This window comes from Dendrobates tinctorius, unplaced genomic scaffold, assembly GCF_039654945.1.
Source record: "Dendrobates tinctorius isolate UK_male_01 unplaced genomic scaffold, ASM3965494v1 ptg000005l, whole genome shotgun sequence".
NCBI lineage: Eukaryota > Metazoa > Chordata > Amphibia > Anura > Dendrobatidae > Dendrobates > Dendrobates tinctorius.
Genome location: NW_027361673.1, coordinates 20,908,234 through 20,935,991, shown reverse-complemented (window position 1 = coordinate 20,935,991; position 27,758 = coordinate 20,908,234). Strand labels below are relative to the sequence as shown.

Here is a 27,758-nt window from a genome sequence, read left to right as displayed (position 1 = left end):
ATACATACTACATACATGCTACATACATACTACATACATAATACATATATACTGCATGCATGCAACATACAGTACATACAACATACTGTATATACTACATGCATGCAACATGCATACTGCATATATACTATATATACTACATGTAACATACATACTACATATATACTACATGCATACTACATACATGCTACATACATGCTACATACATGCACTACATGCATGCAACATACATACTACATATATACCACATGCATGCAACATGCATACTACATATATACTGCATATATACTACATGCATGCAACATACATATATACTACATACAATACATACATATAGACATACAGTACATATAACATAGAGTACATACTCACCGTCACTTGTCACTTTGATCCCCGAAGCCATTGTCGCCTGCGGAATAAAAATCAAAATAAAAAAACACCAATATACTTACTCCGATCCGCAGAAGTCCACGAGGGTCCCACGTCCATCTTGCATGGAGAACAGCAGCATCAGCTGATGCTACCGTTCTCTACCAGCTCCAGGAATACAATGACGGAAGGTAGGTATCCTTCCGCACTGTATTCCTCCACCACTGTAAAAAAAAGTCCCTAGTCTCACTTTATGCGATTGCTGCGTGGGAATTTCCCACGCAGCAATGGCATAAAGTGAGACTAAGGACATTTTTTTTTTTTTAAAGTGGTGGAGGAATACAGTGCGGAAGGATACCTACCTTCCGTCATTGTATTCCTGGAGCTGGTAGAGAACGGTAGCATCAGCTGATGCTGCTGTTCTCCACGCAAGATGGACGTGGGACCCTCGTGGACTTCTGCGGATCGGGGTAAGTATATTGGTGTTTTTTTATTTGGATATTTATTCCTCAGGTGACAATGGCTTCGGGGATCAAAGTGACAAGTGACGGTGAGTATGTACTCTATGTTATATGTACTGTATGTCTATATGAATGTATTGTATGTAGTATATATGTATGTTGCACGCATGTAGTATATATGCAGTATATATGTAGTATGCATGTATGTGGTATATATGTAGTATGTATGTTGCATGCATGTAGTGTATGTATGTATGTAGCATGTATGTAGCATGTATGTAGTATGCATGTAGTATGCATGTAGTATGTTGCATGTATGCATCATGTAGTGTGCATGTTGCATGTATGTAGCCTGTAGTGTGTATGTTGCATGTATGTAGCATGTAGTATATATGTAGTATGTATGTTACATGTAGTATATATGTTGTATGTATGTTGCATGCATGTAGTATATATGTATTATGTATGTAGTATGTATGTAGCATGTATGTAGTATGTATGTTACATGTAGTATATATGTAGTATATGCAGAATTATCTCTTCATGTTACAGAAAGAGAAGAAATTCGAAGTGCACCTGAAGAAACAGAGGAATGGAGACATGTGACCCAGAGAAGCAGGAGGATCAGGAGGCAGTCAGCACCCATACTGCTCAGGAACCAGTACCAGGCTCTCACGCAGGAAAATGATGAAGAAATACATCAGGATAAGACTTTGCCAACAAACAGCAACCTTGTACGCCTTCAGAGTCCTCCTGGATGGAGAAAGAAAAATGTTGTGAAGAAGAAACGGAGAGTGGTGGTCATGGGGGATTCCCTGTTGAGAGGAACAGAGGCCGCTATCTGCAGACCGGATATAACTTCAAGAGAAATGTGCTGTCTTCCAGGTGCAAAAATTAAAGATGTGTCTGACAGGATATCAGGACTCTTCAGACCTACAGATGACTACCCATTCCTGCTACTACATGTGGGGACAAATGACACCGCAAGAAACGACCTGGAAACCATCTGCAGAGACTTTGAAGACTTAGGCAAGAAAGTGAAAGAACTGGGAGCGCAGGTGGTCTTCTCTTCCATCCTCCCAGTGGATGGCCATGGAACAAGGAGGTGGAATAAGATTCTGCAGGTGAACAACTGGCTACGTCGATGGTGCCGTCAGCAACGATTTGGATTTCTGGATCACGGAGTGAACTACTTATACGATGGACTACTTGCTAGAGATGGGGTGCACCTTACGAAGACTGGAAAGCATGTATTTGGAAGTCGCCTTGCTACACTTGTAAGGAGAGCTTTAAACTAGAACAACATGGGAAGGGAAGCAAAAGACCAGAAAAAGCCATACACCTGACAAATGCTATTGAGAACTCTGCTAATAGAAGTGGAAAGGAAGAACAAAGACGAAAGAATCTAATTAATAAAAATATTGGAGAAAGAGAAACCAATCACAAACTAAAATGTTTCTACACTAATGCACAAAGCATGGGCAACAAACAAGGAGAATTGGAACTACTAACACAGGAAAAGAAATATGATGTCATTGGAATCACTGAAACTTGGTGGGACGATACACATGATTGGAATACAAGACTAGAAGGATACAACTTATTTGCAAGAAACAGACTTGATAAACGAGGAGGGGGTGTTGCATTGTATGTTAGAAATGCATATATCTGCACAGAGATTGAAGCTTCAGAGACTGGGAGTTCTGTGGAAACTGTTTGGGTAAGAATACAAGGACAGAACAATGGAAAGGACACCATTGTAGGCATTTACTACAGGCCGCCTGTGCAAGCTGAAGATATGGATGAACTCTTTATGCATCAAATGGCCAAGTTCTCCAAAAAATATGACATAGTTGTCATGGGAGATTTCAACTATCCAGACATTTGTTGGGAATCTCTCTCAGGCAAAACTAACAAGTCAAGGAAATTCTTATCCTCTCTTGCTGACAACTTTATCTTCCAAAAGGTAGGGGAGAAAACAAGGGGAACTGCTACCTTGGATCTAATCCTTATAAACAGGGAGGAAATGGTTGAGGAGGTAAAAGTGGCTGGAACCCTAGGAGGTAGCGACCATGCTATTTTAGAATTTTGGATAACTAGAGGCGGAAGACCTGTGAAGACTCAGACGTCAAGGTTAGATTTCAGAAAGGCAGATTTTAAGGGATTCAGAAAGATAATTGGAGGAATCCAATGGCTGGATATCCTTAAAGACAAAAATGTCCAGGAAGGATGGGAAATCTTGAAAAATGAAATTCTCAAAGCACAGTTGTTAACAATTCCGAAAAGAGGGAAGAATAGGAAGCATTTAAGGAAACCAGGATGGGTGAACACAGAACTTAAGCACATGCTAAAAAGGAAGAAAAAAATGTTTATAAAATGGAAAGAGGGAGGCATATCTAAAGAAGAATATAATGCTGTCTGCAGAATCTGCAGGGCACAAATCAGATTAGCTAAAGCTGAAAATGAATTGAGGCTTGCAAGAGATGTCAAAAGCAATAATAAAGGATTTTGGGGATATGTCAAAAGTAAAAGAAAAGTCAAAGATGCTATAGGATTTTTACAGGATGAAAATGATGAAATGGTAAGACAGGATGTTGAGAAGGCTGAACTTTTAAATTCCTATTTTGCATCTGTTTTCTCTCAGAAAGGAAATGTAACACCAACTGTTATTCACTGTCCTATTAAGGGAATAGAAGAATCCAGGATATCTATAAACAGAAAGATAGTGAGGAAACACTTAGCTAACCTAAATGAATTCAAGTCTCCAGGTCCAGATGAATTACACCCCAGAGTACTGAAGGAGATAGCAGAAGAAATTTCTGAACCACTCTCCATAATCTTTGAAAATTCTTGGAGAACAGGAGAAGTGCCAGAAGACTGGAGAAGAGCAAATGTTGTTCCTATCTTCAAAAAGGGGAAGAAGGTGGACCCAGGCAACTATAGGCCGGTGAGTCTGACTTCTATACCAGGAAAGATCTTTGAACAAATTATTAAACAACATGTAAGTCAATACCTGGATAAGAATGAAGTGATCAAACAGAGTCAGCATGGGTTTGTAACTAATAAGTCATGTCAGACTAACTTAATTTCCTTCTATGATGGTATCACTGATTGGGTGGATCAAGGAAATGCTGTAGATATAGTATATCTTGACTTCAGCAAAGCATTTGATAAAGTCTCTCATACAATCCTTATTGAAAAAATGACTAAGTATGGAATGGACAAGGCAACTGTTAGGTGGATTCATAACTGGCTTAGTGATCGGACCCAAAGAGTGGTCGTAAATGGCTGCACATCCAGTTGGAAGAATGTCTCAAGTGGGGTACCACAGGGCTCTGTCCTGGGCCCTGTATTGTTCAACATCTTTATCAACGATTTAGATGAAGGAATTGAGGGTAAACTGATTAAATTTGCTGATGACACAAAGCTAGGAGGGATAGCTAATACTAGAGAAGAGAGAGAGAGGATTCAAAAAGATTTAAATAAACTGGAGAAGTGGGCAGTAACTAACAGAATGGTTTTTAACAGGGAGAAATGCAAAGTACTACATCTGGGCAATAAAAATGAAAAAAGCATATATAGAATGGGAGGAATAGGGCTAAGTGACAGCACATGTGAAAAAGACTTGGGTATACTAATAGATCACAGACTGAATATGAGTCAACAGTGTGATGCAGCAGCAAAAAAGGCAAATGCAGTTCTAGGATGTATTAACAGAAGCATACAGTCTAGATCACGTGAAGTCATTATTTCCCTCTACTCCTCTTTGGTCAGACCTCATCTGGAATATTGTGTCCAGTTTTGGGCACCACATTTTAAAAAAGACATCAACAAACTGGAGCAAGTTCAGAAAAGAGCGACCAGAATGGTGACCGGTCTGCAAACCCTGTCTTATGAGGAAAGGTTGCAGGATTTGGGAATGTTTAGTTTGCAAAAGAGAAGACTGAGAGGAGACTTAATTGCTGTTTACAAATATCTAAAGGGCTGTCACATTGTAGAAGGCTCAACTTTATTCTCATTTGCACAAGGAAAGACTAGAAGCAATGGGATGAAACTGAATGGGAGGAGACACAGATTAGATATTAGAAAAAACTTTTTGACAGTTAGAGTGATCAATGAGTGGAACAGGCTGCCACGAGAAGTGGTGAGCTCTCCTTCAATGGAAGTCTTCAAACAGAGGCTGGACAGACATCTGACTGGGATGATTTAGCGAATCCTGCTTTGAGCAGGGGGTTGGACCAGATGGCCCAGGAGGTCCCTTCCAACTCTACGATTCTATGATTCTATGATTCTAGTATGCATGTTGTATGTATGTAGCATGTATGTAGCATGTAATTTTTTTTTTTTTACATTCAACACATTAGCCGGATGATGGGACTACTACTGTCCCATCATTGGCTAATGTGTCAATCACTGTCATGGTAGCAGGCATCGCCTGATGGGACTTGTAGTCCCATCGGACGATGCCTGCACAGACCCCCGGAGCCTGCACAGACCACCGGCAGGCCGGCACAGCCCCCCGGCAGGCCGGCACAGACCACCGGAGCCTGCACAGACCACCGGCAGGCCGGCACAGACCACCGGAGCCTGCACAGACCACCGGCAGGCCGGCACAGCCCCCCGGCTGGCCGGCACAGACCACCGGAGCCTGCACAGACCACCGGCAAACCGGTACAGACCCCCCGAAGGCCCGAACTGACGGCGCATCATGATGCGCACAGACAGCGCATCATGATGACGTCATTTCGGCAGCCAATCAGAGCCACAAAAGTGGCTCATTGCATTTTGGACTTCCGATTCCGGTATCCGATACGAAAAAAGTATCGGTACTCGGTATCGGAATTCCAATACGGCAAATATCGGCCGATACCCAATACTTGCGGTATCGGAAAGCTCAACACTATTCGTCATACAACCCCAAGGCTTGAAAAAATGCGTTCACATTAGTCAGAATAGGATCATCTGGTTTCAAAGAAAACGCCCAATCCTGGGGATCACCACGCAGCAAAGAGATGACAATTTTAACCTGCTGCGCGGAGCTCCCTGACGAGTTAGGCTTCAAGGCAAAAAATAATTTACAATTATTTTTGAAATTCAAAAATTTAGACCGATCCCCAAAAAACACATCAGGAGTAGGGATCTTTGGTTCAGCAGCATGTGAATTTGCAAGGTAGGCGGAAATTCCCCGCACTTCCACAGCGAGCTGCTCCACACGATCAGACAATTGCTTTATCTCCATTGAGAGAAAAAAATTTCCCCCTACGGCCTCAGAGATATAGAGGAAAAAATATACACATTTTTTTTTTTTTACACAATTCTTTCCTGCTATTGAGTACCCTAGGATCTGCGGTATGGCTGGTGATTCTGTTATGAATGAGTCACCGTAGGAGGCAAAAACAGAAATACTAGCCAAGTCCAGAAAACCAGAGAAGTTGGCAGCTATCGGATTACAGACCCCTGAACCTATCAACAACAACTAGCAGTAGCCGTGGGGGGTTCCTACGGTGCCCTAGACCCCTCGATCACAGCCGGAGAACTACATAGCCTAAAGACAGAAAGGGAAATCTAAACTGCCCCAGAGCAGACCCCAAAGCAATAGGCAGCCCCCAACATATAATGACGGTGAAGCAAGATGAAAAAACACTCACACAGATAGAAAGATAGGCTGAGCAAATGATGGGGCCCAAGCTAACTACATAGGACAGGATAGAAAAGCTGCTGTCTGTAATCCGCCAAAACCCTATCAAAACAAGAGCCAACAGCTGATAGGGAAAAAAGCCCTGAAGATGCTAGGCTTCAAAAAGACTATATGTATTCAGGTATTTTCTGAAGACAGAGCAAAAAGGAATTCAGCTCACCCCAGCAGGGAAGGGCAGAAATCCAGAAAAACAAGGCAAAACAAAACCAAAACACAAAAGCAAAAAACAGAGCAGAAAACTTAGCTTTTGAGGAGCAGGAATCAGACTGGTCTCCTAGAATCCCTCAGAGAGATCACCAGCAAGGCAGAAGGGCGTCGGCTGCCTTATATCCTGTCAGCAATTCCCGTCACCCAGTCTTCATCATCCTGCCCAGATGCTTGGTAATCAGCCTCACTACCTTCCTTCTCCAGAAGAGGGAGTTCATCAGACATCAATGGTGAAGGGGAAAATGAACTCACAACACTTAAGGGTTTGAATCCCGACGCATGACAATAGGGTACTTAGTAAACACTGTTTTTGATTAAAAACAGTGCAAAAGCCATCCCAACAAAGTTACCCAATTCGGGATGGTCCTATTCTCTCGCATTAAAATCTCACCCATTATCAGACAACCTCAATGTAGATGTTGGCAGAGCAGAACCAGGATCAGATTGGTCCGACACCAGGCCCTGGGAAGCTATGTAAATGAAATGCCTAGCTCAAAAAAGAAAGCTACACCTCTCTTTATAGAAAGCACACAAAACTGCAGCAAAGCCAAGGAAATGAGCTGGAGCATAAGTTCTCCTCTGCCAATTTCTGGGCCTACTCTTGCCTAATCAGTGCTTTGTGCTTACAGCAGTTTCTGTATTTTCTTTGTCCACCTGATAATTAAAGCGGGAGTCACACATAGGAATCTCGCTAGCGAGATCGCTGCTGAGTCACAACTTTTGCGACACAACAGCGATCTCACCAGCGAGATCGCTGTGTGTGACAGCGATCAGCGACCGGCCCCCCTGCCGGTATCGCTGATCGCTGCAAGAAACCTCTGGACATATTTTTCGTCGCTGGTCTCCCGCTGGTCAGCACGCATCGCTGCGTGTGACAGGTGGGAGACCAGCGATCAGCTGTAAAAAACAAAAAAATAAAAAATATTTTTGTTCTCACCTTCCGACGTCCCGCGCAGCCATCCCGCCTCTCTCCACGCTCCCGGTCCCAGTGATCCTTTGCACGAATGACCGCGAGACGTCGCGCTGCCGCGAGACTGTGACATTCTCGCAGTCATTCTCGCAAAGGATTACTGGGACCGGAGCGTGGAGAGAGGCAGGATGGTTGCGCGGGACGTCGGAAGGTGAGAATAACAATATTTTTTATTTTAATTCTATTTTTTTACAAGGATATGGCATCAGAGCTAATGAACACAGCGATGCCGGGCGCTCGGCAACGCTGTGCTGATTGTTGGTGAAGCTGTCTGTTTGACAGCTCACCAGCGATCACATAGCGACTTACCAGCGATCCTGACATGTTGATATGTGTGACTCCAGCTTTAGGATTGACCACTAGTTCTTAATAGAATTGAGACTTAAGGAGCATCCTGTCCATGGAAACAAAATGTCAATGTTATCACTTTTGCTGTGTGATATGCTCTACAGTATGCTGGAAAAAGCAATGTTCATCATCAGATTGCTACTGAATTATTGAGAGAAGCTGCTCTTGATATTTGTTTAGATACCATTCTTTATTCATATTAGTGTTCTTAGGCAACAACCATTTATGGCTTACTGACAATGGAAAGAAGCAGGAGTAGTCAAAATATGACAAACAATAGACAATAATGATGTTAATGACAGCAACCATGTACTACATGTGGATGTGGACCAAATACTACAACAATGATGATGGGGAGGAGGAGGACAGTCTTGCACACATTGTGTTTGACTTTCCCACTCAAGTACGTGTTGCTGTTTCATGTACTGATGGAGCTGTATTTGCTATTTTTGAGTCACATTGGCCATGCCTTATTCTCTGCCTGCAAACTATGCTGTACAGAAAAATGCCCAAATGAGATATGTCTTCAAATAGTCACCTCCACAAATGCTAAAAATGTTTGTCACCACTAAAGCTTTTGAGCCTGTTCCAACAGCAATGATGGCATCATCTGCTCTGAAAACTTAGAGAAGCAGAGTCACGTGAGCATAAGCATGAAAATCGCATGAGTAAAGTGGCCATGTGATGACTGATGGAACCAGCAAGCAGAACTGAATCCTGACAGTAAGAAAATTACACGCTGTTAGGATTGGCATGCTACAGGGCATCATTTTATAATTAAAGGGCCTGTCCAGGTTTCAGATGAAAGACTTGAATACCTATGAATTGTCACAGGCGCATGCATTGCAACACTTTTAGGATTCTCGCTTGCCAGTGGATGGTTATGTCAGCAAAATTATGAGATTTGTATACTTCTTGCCATGTTCTAACTAGATGTGTCTGGCCTCACTCAATTAATTTTCATTGAGTCAGGCCATGTATCTCTAGTCGGCACGTGACCGCATGTATGCAAAGCGATGACACCAGAGAATCCTGACAGCATGCAGTGCGCACTGTGAGAATTCAGAACTCTGCAGTCACATAGAATTACTGCACTCACCACACACTTGGACAAACCCTTTAATGCTCCTAACAAATAAAAATATGAGAATTAGTCAGTCTGTCTAACAAAAAACATTTACACTTGAGACTGCCGCATTAGCTGGCCAAACGGTGCCCCTCTGCTGACTGCATCGGGCAGATTCCCGTCTTGCCCCCTTAGCTCTGCCTTTTTGTCACCACCCTCCTCTTATGATATAAAAACTTCCTCATTACCCAAAACTGATTCCCATGTCTTGCCCAACAAGAATCTTTATCATTATCCTCATGATCCATGCTAGTTTTCTCAGTAAGAGAAATCTCAGTCTTTTCAACCTTCTTCTCATGATTCCTACCTCTAAACTAGCCCTGAGTGCCACTTCTACTATGCCTGCCAGAAGTCCTACTTCAACGGCTGCCAGTGCATTATCATCAACATGGCTACAAATTTCATTACTACCACCAACACAACTTTTCATTTCAGTCATATGCACCACCTTTGCTTGATCCTGTGCCTCATTCCAGTCCATTCTAGCTGTTATCATTTTATTCAATAAAAAACATTATATTGAGAAAAAAAATATTTCTTAGCAAACGGAGAGCTATCTCTTAGCAGAAGAGAAGACAAGTCATTATGGGAAAGTAAAACAGATTACAGCATAGAAAGGCCACAATGGCAATGAACTATTATGACAGAGGAGAGGAGTGAGCTAAGCACAATCTCAGTCACAATGTCATTGTCAGAGGTAACATCATCCTCCCTTGACTGAGATGATTGAGCCATTAAAGAAGCACTCCTATCAAAGTATTTATCCTGTTAAAGGGAATCTGTCACCCCTTTTTTGAGATATCATATAATGATATCATTCAGTTGTGTGTCACATAAGGATTCTCTTTTGCTTCCCCCTGACCCCGCACCTTTCATGCATAAATGCCTTTTTTATATTGGTTCAGATGTATGTAAACTGCCACGGTCCGGTCCGATGGGCGGGGCTTATTCAACTGCTCCCCCCCTCCCTGTCTTGCTCTACACAAGAAGAAATGCGTAGAGCAAGACAGGGAGGGGGGAAGCAGGTGAATAAGCCCCGCCCAGCAGACCGGACAGCAGCAGTTTACATACATCTGAACCGATATAAAAAAGGTATTTATGCATGAAAGGTGCGGGGTCAGGGGGAAGCAAAAGAGAATCCTTATGGGACACACAATTGAATGATATCATTATATGATATCTCAAAAAAGGGGTGACAGATTCCCTTTAATATATTTCAATCATCATATATTATACAGCATTGTATACTTACAATTGCTCATTTTGCCTTTCTACCCAGCTAATCTTCTCTTTTCTATGCTTTATGTAGAAACAGAGTCTCTTTTCCCTGCTAGAGTCATCCCCCCTGCCATGGACTTTTGCAGTAACTCATGACTTTTACTGGGAAAATAGATTCAACTAGTCTGTTTTTAATCATGTGATGTCACAGACCTAATGGAAAAAGGAAGATTTAACTGGGTAGAAGGACAACAATTTTGATGGGAGTGCTTCTTTAAGTCCATAACATCATTCACTTACAATAAAATGCCACTAGAGACAATTGACAACTGTGGCTTGTGCCTGATAACTACTAGTTTCCTGTATGTTAGTGAAATGACTCTCTTGAGAGAGTCAAAATAAAAACACTATACACTCTGTGAAATTTAATTAAAATAGTTAATATCAGATTGGTGGGGGGTTTAAATCAAGATCAAAATTCCCCACTCATACTTTAATTTAGGAAAATTATTAGTTTTCAATTGGATCATTTGTTAGTAACCAAAACACAACATAACATTAATTCCTAGTAACTATTTTTTTCATTGAGGAGCTTCACTGAGAAACCTGACATTTAGAAAGTAAATCTCCCATGATTTAGTTAGATTTACATCCACATAAAGCAGGCATAACCTTTGAAAAAAAAAGTATCCAATAAGTTAAAAAATGGATGTGCAAATAGTAAAAGTAGACACGTGTAATGAGATGTGACTGAGAAAGAATTCATAACCAAAAAATAATGAGTTTGAGTTATAGTTTCATTTATTTATATACATGTATTCAAATTAAAACAAGAAAGAGTGCTTAAATATTCTGATATATTTCTGATATATTTTTAGGGTTTTTTTTTTGTTTTTTTTAAAAAGCAATTAAAAACAATATAACTTTTCTTTGGTAACAGAAAATAATCTGCGCAGAATATGATAATTTTTTAAAAAGAATTGAAACTAAATTGCACAGTCAATGTTTTATGCCATATTTATGCCACTGTATTACCTGAACCCCAAGCTGACAACCACAAAAATGTTGGAAAACCGCAAACAATAATATGTCCACAATATGACCGCTTTCCACCAAGTACAGTTTTGTTTTCTTTAGGAATCACAGTCATCATAACATAATAGTGGATAGTGCACGAAACCAACATCTAAGAATCACAGCTGAGCCAGTCATCATAAAAAGTGTCAGTCAACGACACTGTATGTATTGTGAGCAAAATTCACTCAGTTCTATACCTTTAGAAATCCAGATATTAAAGTATGTTTCGAGATCTCAAGAAAATCAATACAGCACAGCCTTGTATGGTGTACTACATTGGTCTTCTGCTTTTATTAGCACATGTAGGCAATTAAAGACGTTGTCCCACAAAGTACATTTTAATTAATAGATTTTAGCATAAACATAAGTTCCACAATTGGCTGTGTTGAAAAAAAAAAGTTCCAGTGCTGAGATAATCTTATAAATGTGTCCCTGCTGTGTACTGTGTAATGGTTGTGACTGACCGTGCAGGAACATGGTCTGATCATACCACAGCTCCTGGGCAGGGGAGGATGCAAAAGAGTATACAGACATAGCAAGGGATCACAGTTGATTCTTTCTGTGAGGTAAAACAAATTTTTATACATGCAGGGAAATTTTGTACCTCACAGAAAACAGCATCTGTGATCCCATGCTGTCCTGTCTATATACCTTTTAGAGTATACAAGTTCATGCTGCACAAAAAATTGCAACATTTAAAGAATTTGTACACCAGATTCTGTGAAAACTGCTTGTAAAATTGCCTCCTTATATTTTTAGCAGAGGCCTTGAGTAAAAATACCATTCTGTTATGTGTCCACAGCTACTATGCAGATCCATGTGTCTTAATTAGAGAATCCTTATAAGAAAAAGGTTGTTTTTTACAAATAAGCTTGACAAATGTTCAAAGGGAAGTCATTTATTGTCCACTTTCATACATTTTACGCAATTTTATTAAAATCTAAAGTGGTCCCTAGCCTTAAAGATACTCTGCTCTATTCAAACCAAGTACAGGTGCTCGGTGAATCATGGTGGGGCCGGTCATTTAAGAGCACCTTTCGACCTCATTGTTTTATCTAAATCGCCGCCCTTCTCTAACTCGATGAAGCCAGAACTGTCACTCATAGAAGAGGAGGGAGCAGGTGATGGAGAGAAAACAAGTAGGTGGGAAGGTGCACTTAAATGACCGGCCCCGCCATGGTGCACCGAGTGGCAGTACTTGATTTGAACACTCATTCTGTGCTGACAGACTCTGTTTAAAATTAGTTGTTCTCTAAAGTTGTAGTATTTAAGGGTCAGGTCTTGATAAAGGTCTATAAATGGATGTATATTGGGTTGTTTTTTTAGAAATGAGAGAACTAAGAGTAATACTTCCATAGTAATGTCCAAACACTATCTCCATACTATGCCTACATAATACCAACAAATAAAAGTGTTGACATAATACTGTCAAGCTGTGCCCCAAGTTGAACTTGAGTGCTATAGCAATCAATATAAATCACCCAACAGAGAGTAAATTCAAATTAAGTCGCTGGTATCAGTGGAGGACCTTAATTTGTTGAAGCCAAAAGGTGTCCTTTACTTTATAAAATATAGCAGACCCAGGTGTTGACTTCTAACTGAGGCCACATTCTATTCCACTGATATTCGAGACATCTTAAACCAGAATTTCTATTTAGCAATGGACTATCTAGAAGTACGATTTTAATTTCCACCATGCCAGCTCTCTTTTGAGAGTCATAACATTTAATCTAAAATCTATCACCAGGGTGCATTCAGACATCTGTACAAAATCAGTCCAAGATTGCACTTCAATGCAAGCATTGGCCTCGGGTCACCTAATATAAGCATGACAGCTGTATATTTTTCTATGAGACTGTCATGCTAGGTTCTAGAGACCCATGGACCAATACGGACAGACGTCTGAGTGTGCTCATAGGCTGGCTTCACATGTTATATCTGCAATTACACAAATCACTAAAAAATTTAAAAAACTAATTTTAACAATATTCTAAAACAATTCATAATCTGTATTTTGTTAGTGTGACATCAATGTGTTTAGTAACGGTATTGCGTGAAATAAATTGGGTTATTGAATTAATTTTGTTACAGAGTATAAAATATATTTCTTTATACATAAAGGGTATCAATCTCTCTTAGTTGTAGTGTATGCATTGGATTAACTGCACTCAATTTAATATACATGTTTAATTTGTTTTGCTAGTGTTAAGATACTTGTATAAGTCTTATTTAATGGACATTCCTATTACTACATGTATAGAGACTGCTAGTATCAACACTTCTCACTTTTTCCCCACAATGATCCTTAGGCATAGATTTTCTTCTCCTGACTTCAACTAGCTTGTTCCGTATGACAGACAGATATCTGTGCGTGTCAATTACAGATAAAATGGTAAGAAGGGCAAAATGGTTCTGCCCATTAGACGCATCTCCATTGGTTCAAAAGGATGATATAGGCCAAGAAGCAATGGCAAATTAAACCAATGACTTCCAACTAAACTAAGAAAAAACATTTTAATTCCTCAATGTTATGGCCATTGATAAGAACATGGGGCTGGATAAATACAATCTGAGTTTGCAGCAACTTAACAACCAGGATGTATTTTATGGTGAAGTAAAATGATCCCTCTACCACAAATCGGTGAACAATTTTCTACAATGATGATCCAGATTTTAAGAAATCAAAACTTCCTAGCACATCAAAGGGGTTTTAAGTTCTGTTTAGAACTAGAGACGATCAAACCTTTTGAAATCTGTATTCATCAGGTTTGGCAAATTTTTCGGATAATTCTATTTATGGCGGCAAAATTTGCAGTTGGTCCAATTGTCCTGAAATGATGTTTCTAACACTCTGAGGTTTCCTAGTTTTATCTGCTACTTATGTTAATGTATTTATTGGGTCTCAGTAATCTGAAATACGAGAGAGATGCCTTCCATCCAATTATCAGGTGAAAGAACAGTAAGCAGTGCTAACTGTAGGATTACCACCTTAAGAGAAGCAAGGTATCAGACTCTCCTGGTTAACCCCTTAATGTCCAATGATGGACACAGTCCATCATCAGACATTTCCCTTGCTTTGATGAGGGCTCCGGCGCTGAGCCCGCATCAAAGCCGGGACATGTCAGCTGTTATGAACAGCTGACATGTGCCCGCAATAGGCGCGAGCAGAATCGCCGTCCGCCCACGCCTATTAACTAGTTAAATGCTGCTGTCAAAGCTGACAGCGGGCATTTAAATAGAATTTCCGGTCGCCGGGCCGGAAATGACGTCATCGCCGACCCCCGTCACGTGATCGGGGGACGGCGTCATGTTGCCTGGACAACCAGAGGTCTCTATGAGACCTCTATGGTTGTTCCAGGCATAAGGCTTTCAGCGCCACCCAGTGGTCGGCGCTGAAAGCACAGCAGTAAATCTGCTACATATGGGCGATCTGCTCATCGCCCATATGTAGCAGAGCCAATCGGGTTGCGCATGCTTCTAGCCTCCTATGGAGGCTATTGAAGCATGCCAAAAGTAAAAAAAAAAAAAATGTTTAAAAATAAAAAAAAAATTAAAAAAACCTAAAAGTTCAAATCACCCCCCTTTTGCCCCAATCAAAATAAAACAGTAAAAAAAAATTCCACATACACATATTAGGTATTGCCGCGTTCAGAATCGCCCGATCTATCAATAAAAAAAAAGCATTAACCCGATCGCTAAACGGCGTAGCGAGAAAAAAATTCAAAACGCCAGAATTATGTTTTTTTGGTCACCAAGACATTGAATTAAAATGCAATAACGGGCGATCAAAAGAACATATCTGCACAAACGTGGTGTCATTAAAAACGTCAGTCCGGCACGGAAAAAATAAGCCCTCACCCGACCCCAGATCATGAAAAATGGAGACGCTACGGGTCTCGGAAAATTGCGCAATTTTTTTTTTTTTTTTTGCAAACTTTGGAATTTTTTTTTCACCACTTAGATAAAAGAGGACATAGACATGTTTGGTGTCTATGAACTCGTAATGACCTGGAGAATCATAATGGTAGGTCAGATTTAACATCTAGTGAACCTAACAAAAAAGCCAAGCAAAAAACAAGTGTGGGATTGCACTTTTTTTGCAATTTCACCGCACTTGGAATTTTTTTCCCGTTTTCGAGTACACGATATGGTAAAACCAATGATGTCATTTAAAAGTACAACTCGTCCCGCAAAAAATAAGCCCTCACATAGCCATATAAACGGAAAATTAAAAAAGTTATGGCTCTGGAAAGAAGGGGAGGGGAAAATGAAAATGTAAAACCAAAAATACCCCTGGTCGTTAAGGGGTTAATGGCATTATACCATCTGATGCGATAGCTGCAAAGTACTTTGGGGGAGCCTATGCAGTCTTTGACTCAAGTAATCTACTACAATGTGTAAAATGATGAAGGATGGTTTATGGCCATTCATGCAAATCAAATCCCTTATTGTCTGATTTCACTGGGATCTAAAGATTTCAGGAAATTTTACTCAATTTCTATTGAATCAATTGGACTATCTCTATTTAGAACCCATTGGTTTTGGAAACAACGGGAGACCAAGAAGGCAGTCTTCAGCAGTTGGATCTTCTAACATGTATCTACAACATATCAGAACATACAGTAATTATTACTATTTTCCCTTCAAGTAACACAGTGTTCCACTAACTGCATTGTGCTACCTACAACTAGATGACTTTACTATTGTAACAGGATAGATTATACTCCTCCATAGCCACCTGATTATTTCCATAATCAACAGCATCAGAGATATAGAAACTGATGGCCGAGCACATGGATTTTGTCCTAATTTTTCTTTTCCTAGAATACATGCACTAAGCTGTTGCTCTCAGAGTAATTATCATTGAGGAGGCACTGATAAAAAGAAGTACTGCACAAAAAGCAACTTATATAACGCAACTTTGTTACAATTCATCAATTATAACAAAAATACAGTAGTCCGAAAGTATCAATGTGATATTGTCATTTTTTTTTCTCTTTCCTACACCATGTAATTCAATGTGTTCCTCATGAGACATACACATAAAAAGTATAGCAACATAGGACAAGAAATCAAACCACCATAAAAGTGTGAACTAAACAGAAAACAGATCTCATAGTCTTGCATTTTCATACCCACTTACGCATTCAGAACTCTCTCAGCCCTTTTGCAACTAATTTGAAGTGTTAAATAATTTGGATTAAAGTATATATCCTTTGAAAGAGGATTTTCATTTGCAATAAAAAAAAAGAACGAAAACCAACTGCTCAAAAACGAAAGCCAGTGCATGGATATTTGGCATTGAGCTGTTCCCCCAAAAATTAGCTGATCAGTATTTGTTTTTCTTTCCATTGAGGACTGACATTTATATATTATTTTTTTTGCTGGAGAATTTTCATTTCAACAGTTAACCAGTATCAGTTTCATCTTCTTCGGTTTCCTAGACTATAATATTTGGGAGCAGAAACGAAAATGGAATTCAATCACTTTACTCAAAACAAGGGATATAAAAGGAAAGGAAGATGGATAGTGACTCAAAAATAAGTAAAGCTTTCATTAAACATAAAAAATACAATTTCAGTCCCATACAACAATCATACAAACACACCCGACCACAGCTTATATGATGACTTTTTGAATAGGTCTATCAAAATATTTTTTTCCCCATAATAAATCAATTCTCCTATGCTTTGTATATTTTTCTGACAATATACTTTTGGCTTATTTTAGACAATGTGTCCATATATTAAAGCCCATGTGTAGTTTTATACAAATATTAATAAAGTGCACATTGAGTATGGCTATTTTAAGAACAACATGTCCCGAGAGATCCTTAGATGATCTCCCAACGGCACTGTTAATGGGAAAGCAAGTTCGATATGGCTGCAGATGTAAACAATCCATCCTGTAAGTAATGGTTTATTGCATAGATTTCCAAACGATTTCCTTAGCTTCGCTCTCTGCAGCGAGACATTTCTACAATAGACGGCTGCTATGTAGGTTTCATTTGTTTGTGTTTTCTGTACAGTCCTCTGGTATTTTTTCTTCTGACCAGCTTCTCTCAGAGATTCTGTCAAGATGCTCTATCTCATGGAATCTCTCGGCCACGCATTGGGCTGTGAGTCTGGCCTCTGGGTCATGGTCCCAACATTCTGTGATGGTTTCACATACTAGCTGAATACCCTGGGGAAAAAAATGCATAAGTTAATAGAGATGTATAGAAATTTCCTGACTGTTTTATTTTTAAAAAAGCCCATCATGGTTCAGATTTTGCACAAGTGAATGTGTCATTCAACCCTGAATCATGGTGTCACTGTAACTAAATAACTGATGGAAATTCATGATATCACATAATGTCACAAAAACCAAGTTAATAGGGAACTTGTCATGCAATTTATGCCTCCCAAATTGTGGGCAGAAGGAATCAAAGCTTTCCTGCACGACTGCAATGAAAATCTATTTTGAAGATTTGGCCACAGGTCCGGGAGACCAGCTCCACCTCAGCAGTATCTGCTCCGTGCTGCTGCAGATAATTGAAAGGTATCTTTCTCCTATGTATATAATCAGAAACCTTTCAATCACCTCTAGAAGTGCTGAAAAAGAGTCAGCCAGAAGCAGAGCCAGCCTAGCCTGGACTCCAGCTATGATTCCTAGCTAGATCTTTAGGTGGACATACTATTGGTGCAACTTGTGCAGCCACACAGGGACGCAAGTGATAAAAGAGCTCACTTCCATCTCCAAAGCAGCAGACAGCTTCTGTCACAGACACAATATTGGACTGCAAAGCACCCTTATACTGTTCTTGCACAGGGGCAATATTCTGTCCCTGTCTGTTCCTGCTTCAAAGTATGTGTTCTCTACAATGCCACAGCATTTATGTTGCCAGTGGTTTGGGCAGCATGGATCACGTGACACGTTCCCTTTAAGTAACATCTGTTCTTGGAGTGAGACTGTGATTGACTACTGTTAATTGGATGCCATATGTATACATTAAAATTATTGGCTCAACTTTGCCATATTTTGTTCACATTTACAACATTTGGTATTTTAAAAATTGGCATTAGACATAATGTAGGTAAAATTGTAACAACATCAGTGTTCCTAGACAAATGCTCCCAATTATTTTCACATTTGTTTGGCCCATCTTCTAAGAAAGCAATTTCAGCTCTACTAATGCATCCTCCTCACTGCTATCTTGAACTTTATTACTGGCCCTGCCAAAGATGCAAACTTAATATTCCAATTATCCCTACCGCAATAAGATGATTTCAAACAGAATTTGATTTAATGCCAGCCTTAGGTGCTGTAGTACCTTTAAAAGATTATGTGCCATGATGTCACCCCCCAAAAAAAAACAAAAAAACAAAACAGATATAGAGTATATACATAGCATTGATGAGGATTTCAAATAATACAATTATACAGTGTATGCAGTGATATAAGGTAGCCAAATAATATTGTGTAATCAATAAACTATCTTTGGGCACAGTGTCTGGGATCAAGGTGCAGGTAACCATATTCTCTAACATTTAGAATGCCAAATTTGAGATTACTAAGCAATGCCCACATGAACATCTGAGATATCCACCTATTTTGCATTTTGGTCTGTGGGATTGTCAGCACTGTGGGCAGATTTGGCTGGGTCCTAAGTCCCCAGCCTATCAGAGCCAGTTGCAACCCCTTCATTAGAGATTGGTAGTGATGAGTGGATGAGTGGATTTGTTGAAATTCAAATTCGGCATTTGGCTCTAATTTGGTAAGGAAAGAGATGAGCAAATTTATTTAAGACGACTTGACAATTTACAAAAAAATTCAGATTCCTCTGAATATGATTTTTTTGCGATTTGTTTTGTCCAGTCACCATGCACCCTGCCAAAAGAGCTAGCCCAGCATTTATGTATGACCAAACAAGGGGATTTATGCAGACCCTGTATGGATCTCTGCCAGAACATACTTTTAGTCTATGGTGACAAAGAGTACATTTTTTAGATCAGACAGCATAAAAATATTTTTATTACACAAAACAAATACAATACAGTATATTCAGCAACATATAGATGCTATATGACAAAATCTTACCTGATGGTTTAACCAGCTATTAGAAATTTCTGGTCTACCCCTGTCTCGTAACACATTGTCCTTCATGCTTTCAACACATGGATGCTCCCGTACCTTGGAGCCAAATGGTGGTTCATAGTCCTTTACCTCTGAAAAAGAAAATTTGATATTTTAAATTTACAATCGACCTTCACTAGACCTTAATACAATGAGTCATCTATTAGCAAAGCAGTGTTAAAAAATAGTAAAATTACTTTCAGAATCTTTTCAAACTAGATTTTTCTTCATCTCAAATAAATCTAAAAACTTTACAAAGATGGATTTCACTCTCCCTGTCATATTGTTTGACTATTACGATGAATGATGTCTAATTTAAGGCAAAAATCTTTGGAGCACTAACCAACAGGGATGAGTTGTCACAGTTATGTAGAATATTCTACCTGGTGCTGCTTGTGCAGCATCTTCTTGTGAGTTACTGCATGGTGCACAGGGCCTGAGGTCTCTTCAACTCTTAGGGTCCTGTTTCACTTAGCGACGCACCAGCGATCCCGGCAACGATACGACCTGGTAGATATCGCAGGTGCGTCGCTAAATGATCGCTAGTAGTAAGCTGCCAAACAGGCAGATCTCTTCAGCGACGCAGCAACGATCCAGCGATCAAACACAGCGATGCATGCTGGCCAGCGGGACGCCGACGATGAAAAAATGGCCCAGGACATTCCTGCACGATCAGCGATATCCAGCAGGGGGGCTGGTTGCTGCTGCGCATCACATGTAGCGAGATCGCAGGCGAGATCGCTGTTGTGTCACAAAATCGGTGACGTATTAGCGATCTCGCTATGTGAGATGGGGCCTTTAGACTGCTGACCTCACACCCCCATCAACCAGCACAATTAAGTGGCTTCTCATCTATTCTAATTTACTGAGATAATGACTTTTGGGTTTTCATTGGCTGTAAGCCATAATCATCAACATTAACAGATATAAAAAATTGAAATAGATCACTCTGTTTGTAGTGACTCTATATAATATAGGACTTTCACTTTTTGTCTTGAAGAACTGAAATAAATTAACTTTTCATGATATTCTAATTTTGTGAGATGCACCTCTATTCCATCGACAGAGCTGTGCTGTGCAGCGCCGCAACTGAGCAGTTCTGGCAAACACTGGGATAATCAGCCGATGCCGAGTGTTGCACCACAACCGATCAGGCATTGCTAAATATTAAAGTCAATGTAAAAGTCCTCGGCAACCTCTTTAAAGTCTAGAACAACTCATCTAATTACCTCTTTCATTATACTGCATATATAATAATAATAAATTTTATTTCTATAGCGCCGACATATTCCACAGCACTTTACATTTCAGAGGGGATTTGTACAGACAATAGACATTACAGCATAACAATAATCACATACAGTAGATTATAACAAAATACCAAGAAGAATGAGGGCCCTGCTCGCAAGCTTACAGTCTATGAGGGAAAAAGGGAGACACGAAAGGTGGGTGGTAACAGTTGCCCTGATTGTTTGGACCAGCCATAATGTTAAGTGTGTAACAGTACAGACACAGAGGGCTGATGGATGCATAAAGCATGTGGGAACATGATGCGGGGAACCTGGTTATGGTAAAACTTTTGGCTGTGCCACACAGGGATAGATTAGGTTAATGTGTTGAGGCGATAGGCCAGTCTGAATAAATGCATTTTCAGGGCACGCTTAAAATTGTGGGGATTGGGGACTAATCGTATTGACCTGGGAAGTGCATTCCAAAGAATTGGCGCAGCACGTGTAAAGTCTTGGAGACGGGAGTGGGAGGTTCTGACTATTGAGGATGCTAACCTCAGGTCATCAGCAGAACGGAGGGTGCGGGTAGGGTGGTATACTGAAACAAGGGAGGAGATGTAAGGTGGTGCTGAGCTATAGATGGCTTTGTGGGTGAGGGCAATAAGTTTGTACTGGATTCTGGAGTGGATGGGTAGCCAGTGTAATGACTGGCACAAGGTAGAGGCATCGGTGTAACGATTGGTGAGGAATATGATCCTGGCTGCAGCATTCAAGACAGATTGGAGAGGGGAGAGTTTGGTAAGAGGGAGACCGATTAGAAGAGAGTTACAATAGTCGAGACGAGAGTGAATAAGAGAAACAGTAAGAGTTCTTGCAGAGTCAAAAGTAAGAAAAGGTCGGATTCTAGAAATGTTTTTGAGGTGCAGATGACAAGAGCGAGCCAGTGATCGAATGTGGGGGGCAAAGGAAAGCTCGGAATCAAGTATGACCCCAAGACAGCGGGCCTGTTGCTGGGGAGTAATAGTGGAACCACTATATATAAAAATATACCAACAGCAGCAGCCATAAACAATAAAAGTATTTAATATGTGAATGCCAAAAAGTTTTTGAGAGGGTATATTCCAGAGATGTAAAAAAGTGATACATTTTCAGAGACACCATAAAGATCATGCACAACATAAACAGCATAATATGGTTTGTGGTTAGAGTCCGGACACATTTAAGTGTCCTATTATACTACTGGCGTACAGTATTTGAATAAGATTCTGGCTTTTTAAATGGTTTGTTATAGTAACCTTTAAATAATGTTTAGCAACAGAGCAATTTGTGCATCGGGGCCTCGAGGGGACGTGACTCCTGTAAATATTCATGCAGTATTTTTTACTGCTTAGGACTAATGAAAATTCCAAAGAACAAGATAGATTCAACTCATGGTGTTTTGGAAAATCAAGACACTGCAGGGGCATTTTGAGGGCTGCTGTGTAAGATAGAAAACATATTCATTTGCATCTGTACAACCTGGTTACTAATGCATCACCTGAATTTACCTTATCTGAGAAATTGCAGGAGACAAGTACAGTATCAATATTGAGTGATGGGATAACGTTGAACTGTTAAATATTTCTTCATCCAAGGAAATCTTCATAGATGAATAAGTTTCCAAACTCATTTTTGCAACCACTTTGGGGACATTTGCGCTAGCGCGAGTTGTTAGTTTCATTTGCAAGTTGTATATATATCTAATGTTTATTAGCAAATTTCGTGCTTCATAGTCTGCCATTTCTTGTGTTCAATGGATGGAGCAACCGAGTATTTAGAAAATAGGATAATCAACATCTGTAAGATTTACATGCTTCTTTATAACTCAGATAAGTGGTAAACACACCACAATATCGAAGACACAAAAGACTCAGCCATGTTTCACTCACCTCCAATTGCATTACAGCGGGACGTAATTTCCCACAGGACAAGGGCCATAGAATACACATCTGCTTGCTTAAATGACTCCATGTTCTCCAAATTGATTCTTGATTCAAGGACCTCTGGGGCCATGTATCTAGCAGTCCCAACCTGTAGACAAAAACATTGAGAACATTAACAGCAAATCCAATGAAACACAGATTAATGTAGACCTATGCCCATCAGTTACAAGAAGCTTGCAGTGAAGCTTCACCCATAAACAACATCGTAAACCTAATTCATCATTTGTAGATTTTTTAAGCCGCTTCTTTTAACCCCTTTCCTACAATGGACGTAATATTCCGTAAATGTGACCTGGGACCTAATTCCCATGGATGGAATATTACGTCATAGTGATCAGTGGCACAATGTGTCAGGGGCGGTCACGGACCGCCCCCGACAAGTTAACCCCTGGCACACCGTGATCAAACACGATCGCAGTGTACCGGGGGTTAAAGGGAAGCATCGGCAGGGAGGGGGCTCCCTCCGTGCTTCCCTGAGCCCACCACAGCAGCACAATGTGCAGCACTGCTGCGGGGGTCTCCTTCCCTGCAGGTCCCCGGATTCAATATGGCGGCGGGGACCTTCGGGGGCCTGCAGGGAGGTGGCTTCCTCATGCCTGCAAAGCGCAGGCAAGGAGGAAGCCTGTGTAGTGCCTGTGACAGATTGCTGATCTGTCACAGCAATCTGTGATGTGACAGATCAGCGATCTGTCAAAGGACAGTGATGTACCACCTGGGACAATGTAATAAAGTTAAAAAAAAGTGTAAAAATAATTTAAAAAAAAAATCACTAAATAAATTAAAAAAAAAATATTCCCTAATAAATTCATTTTTTGGAAATAAAACAAACAAAACAATAAAAGTCCACATATTTGGTATCGCCGCATCCGTAATGACCCGCCCTATAAAACTGTCCCATTAGTTAACCTCTTTAGCGAACCCATTAAAAAATAAAAATAAAAAACGAAGCAAAAAATAATGATTTATTATCATACCGCCGAACAAAAAGTGCAATAACGCGCGATCAAAACGACACATATAAATATCCATAGTACCACTGAAAACGTCATCTTGTCCCGCAAAAAATGAGCTGTGGCATAGCATTATCAGCAAAAAAATAAAAAAGTTATCGCTCGCAGAATAAAGTGATGCAAAAATAATTATTTTTTATATAAAATTGTTTTCATTGCATAAAAGCGCTAAAACATAAAAAAAGACATAAATGAGGTATCGCTGTAACCGTACTGACCCGAAGAATAAAACCGCTTTATAAATGTTACCGCACGCGGAACGGTGTAAACGCATCCCCCAAAAGAAATTCATGAAACGCTGGTTTTTGTTCATTTTGTGTCCCAAAAATCGGAATAAAAAGCGATCAAAAGTTGTCATATGCCCGAAAATGATACCAATAAAAATGTCAACTTGTCCCGCAAAAAATAAGACCTCACATGACTCGGTGGGTCAAAATATGGAAAAATTATAGCTCTCAATATGTGGTCATGCAAAAACTATTTTTACAATAAAAAGCATCTTTTAGCGTGACAGCTGCCAAAAATAAAAACCGCCATAAATAGTAAATCAAATCCCCCGTTGTCACCCCCTTAGTTAGGGAAAAATAATAAAATTAAAAAAATGTATTTATTTCCATTTTCCCATTAGGGTTAGGGCTGAGATTAGGGTTAGGGGTGTGTTGGGGTTAGGGTTGGAGTTAGAATTGGGGTTTTTCCACTGTTTAGGCACATCAGGTGCTCTCCAAACGCAACATGGCATCTGATCTCAATTCCAGCCAATTCTGCGTTGAAAAAGTCAAACGGTGCTCCTTCCCTTCCAAGCTCTGCCATGTGCCCACACAGTGTTTTACCCCCACATATGGGGTATCAGCCTACTGAGGACAAATTTCAAAACAACTTTTGGGGTCCAATTTCTCCTGTTAAACTTAGGAAAATAAAAAATTGGGGGCAAAAATATCATTTTTGTGGAAAAAAATCTGATTTTTTTTATTTTCACACCCGGGCGTTATAAACTTCTGTGAAGCACTTGGGGGTTCAAAGTGCTCACCACACATCTAGATAAGTTCCGTGGGGGGTCTAGTTTCCAAAATGGTGTCATTTGTGGAAGGTTTCCACTGTTTAGGTACATCAAGGGCTCTCCAAAGGCAGCATGACACCCGCAGACCATTCCATCAAAGTCTGCATTCCAAAACGTCACTACTTCCCTTCCGAGCCCCGACGTGTGCCCATACAGTAGTTTTCTCCCACATATGAGGTATCAGCGTACTCAGGACAAATTGGGCAACAACTTTTGGTGTCCAATTTCTCCTGGTACCCTTGGGAAAATAAAAAAATTGGGGACTAAATGATAATGTTTGTGGAAAAAATACGATTTTTTTATTTTCACGCTCGGGCATTATAAACTTCTTTGAAGCACTGGGGGGTTCAAAGTGCTCTCCACACATCTAGATAAGTTCCTTGGGGGGGTCTAGTTTCCAAAATGGTGTCATTTGTGGGGGGTTTCCACTGTTTTGGTACATCAGGGGCTTTCCAAACGCGACATGGTGTCCGATCTCAAATTCAGCCAAAAAAGTCAAATGGCGCTTCTTCCCTTCCGAGCTCTGCCATGCGCCCAAATAGTCATTTACACCCACATATGGGGCATCAGCATACTCAGGACAAATTGCACAATAACTTTTAGGGTCCTGTTACCTTTGGGAAAATAAAAATTGGGGGTGAAAAGATCATTTTTGTGGAAAAAATATGATTTTTTTAATTGTACAGCTGTACGTTATAAACTTCTGTGAAGCCCTTCTGGTTTCAAAGTTCTCACCACATATCTAGATAAGTTCCTTGGGGGGTCTAGTTTCCAAAATGGGGTCACTTGTGGGGGTTTCCACTGTGTAGGTACATCAGGGGCTCTCCAAACGAGACATGGCGTACGATCTGAATTCCAGGCAATTTTGCATTGAAAAAGTCAAACGGCGCTCCTTCACTTCTGAGCTCTGCCATGCACCGAAACAGTGGTTCCCCCCCACATATCAGGTATCAGCGTACTCAGGACAAATTGCGCAATAACTTTTGCAGTCCAATTTCTCCTGTTACCCTTGGTAAAATAAAAAAAATTGAACCTGAAGTATTTTTTTTCTGAAAAAAAGTTAAATGTTCATTTTTTTAATATTCAAAAAATTTCTGTGAAGCCCCTGAAGGGTTAATAAACTTCTTGAATGTGGTTTTGAGCACCTTAAGGGGTGCAGTTTTTAGAATGGTGTCACTTTTGGGTATTTTCTATCATATAGACCCCTCAAAGTGGCTTCAAATGTGATGTGGACTGTAAAAATAAAATGGTGTTGCAAAAATGAGAAATCGCTGGTCAACTTTTAACCCTTATAACTTCCTAACAAAAAAAATTTTGGTTCCAAAATTGTGCTGATGTAAAGTAGACATGTGGGAAATGTTACTTATTAAGTTTTTTGTGTGCCGTATCTCTGTGATTTAAGGGCATAAAAATTCAAATTTGGAAAATTGCGACTTTTTCAAAATTTTTGCCAAATTTCCGTTTTTTTCACAAATAAACACAAGTTATTTGAATGAAATTTTACCACTATCATAAAGTACAATATGTCACGAGAAAACAGTGTCAGAATCACCGAGATCCATGGAAGCATTTCAGAGTTATTACCTCATAAAGGGACAGTGGTCAGAATTGTAAAAATTGGCCCGGGAGTTAATGTGCAAACCACCCTTGGTAGTGAAGGGTTTAACTTATGATCTATGTTAACGTTATTTGCACCAAATTCTTCAAAATGGCACACAGGGTTCCAGTATGTTGCTTAACATCAATAATTCTCTTTATTTTTGTCTTTAACCTTTACAGAGCAAAAAGTCCCATGCTCTGCTAAAAGGTCACGCACAACTATAATATTTGGGCCAAAACTTCTGATATACAAAAAAATAATGGGAACTGGAGTATATTGGCTCAAAAAATGTAGCATTTTTTTTAAAAAGTCACAGTTGATGAATTAGCTGCAAACATCTGAACACCATAATACATGCCCATAATTGTAAAAAAAAAAAAAATCACCAAAAACAGGCAAACATAGCTAAAATAGACTTGAAAAGGTGCAAAATATAAAAAATAGTGGCAACCCCAATAATAAATCAGGCTCTCTTTTTTATCTATATATGCTCAAAATTGGGTGACGATTAATTTCCTGATATATATTTATATTTGTCAAGACTTTGTTTTTCTAACCCAAAGTTCCATGTCTCTTGTACAGACATAGATTTTAAAGCTATTATTTTTATTATTATTATTATGCATTTATATAGCGCCATTTATTCCATGGCGCTTTACATGTGAAAAGGGGAAATATAGACAATTATAATAAACATGTGTAAGACAAAGGACACACAAGTACATAAGGAGAGGGGACCCTGCCCGCGAGGGCTCACAGTCTAAAGCTATGATGCTGAGTGTCTTTTGTCACCACCAGATTGAGCTTATGAGTTAACAGCCTACTGTCATGCACTGAGCTCCATGATAAGACAATATGCAGTAATCTCCCTAGCTCCCTCTAGAGATAGTGGCATGTAAAAAGAAAGTTATCCTTTCTATTAATTACTTTGCAGAGGATTTATAAAAGTTCTATGCATAACTCTCTAATATGAAACCAATCAGAAGAAAATTGTGGTCCCAAAATGAAATGATAAAAGTAGGACATTCACTATAAAAATATAAAATAAGGATCAACATCCTCTTTGGTTAGACCTCATCTGGAATACTGTGTCTAGTTTTGGGCACCACATTTTAAAAAAGACATCAACAAACTGGAGCAAGTTCAGAAAAGAGCGACCAGAATGGTGACCGGTCTGCAAACCCTGTCTTATGAGGAAAGGTTGCAGGATTTGGGAATGTTTAGCTTGCAGAAGAGAAGACTGAGAGGAGACTTAATAGCCGTCTACAAATATCTCAAGGGCTGTCACATT

At 39.9% G+C, this 27,758-nt stretch overlaps 1 protein-coding gene across 1 annotated transcript in view; it reads right to left on the bottom strand.

Annotated features, from left to right (window-relative positions):
* Positions 1-11,176: 11,176 nt before the first annotated feature.
* Positions 11,177-27,758, bottom strand: part of TGFBR2 (transforming growth factor beta receptor 2) — a 107,779-nt gene continuing 91,197 nt past the window's right edge. Inside the window, exons 8-10 of the mRNA XM_073568633.1 lie at positions 22,747-22,888; positions 19,554-19,681; positions 11,177-17,657 (exon numbers count right to left, since the gene is read on the bottom strand). Coding sequence (XP_073424734.1) covers positions 17,478-17,657; positions 19,554-19,681; positions 22,747-22,888 — 450 coding nt within the window. The 3' untranslated portion in view covers positions 11,177-17,477. The remainder of the gene's footprint in view (positions 17,658-19,553; positions 19,682-22,746; positions 22,889-27,758) is intronic.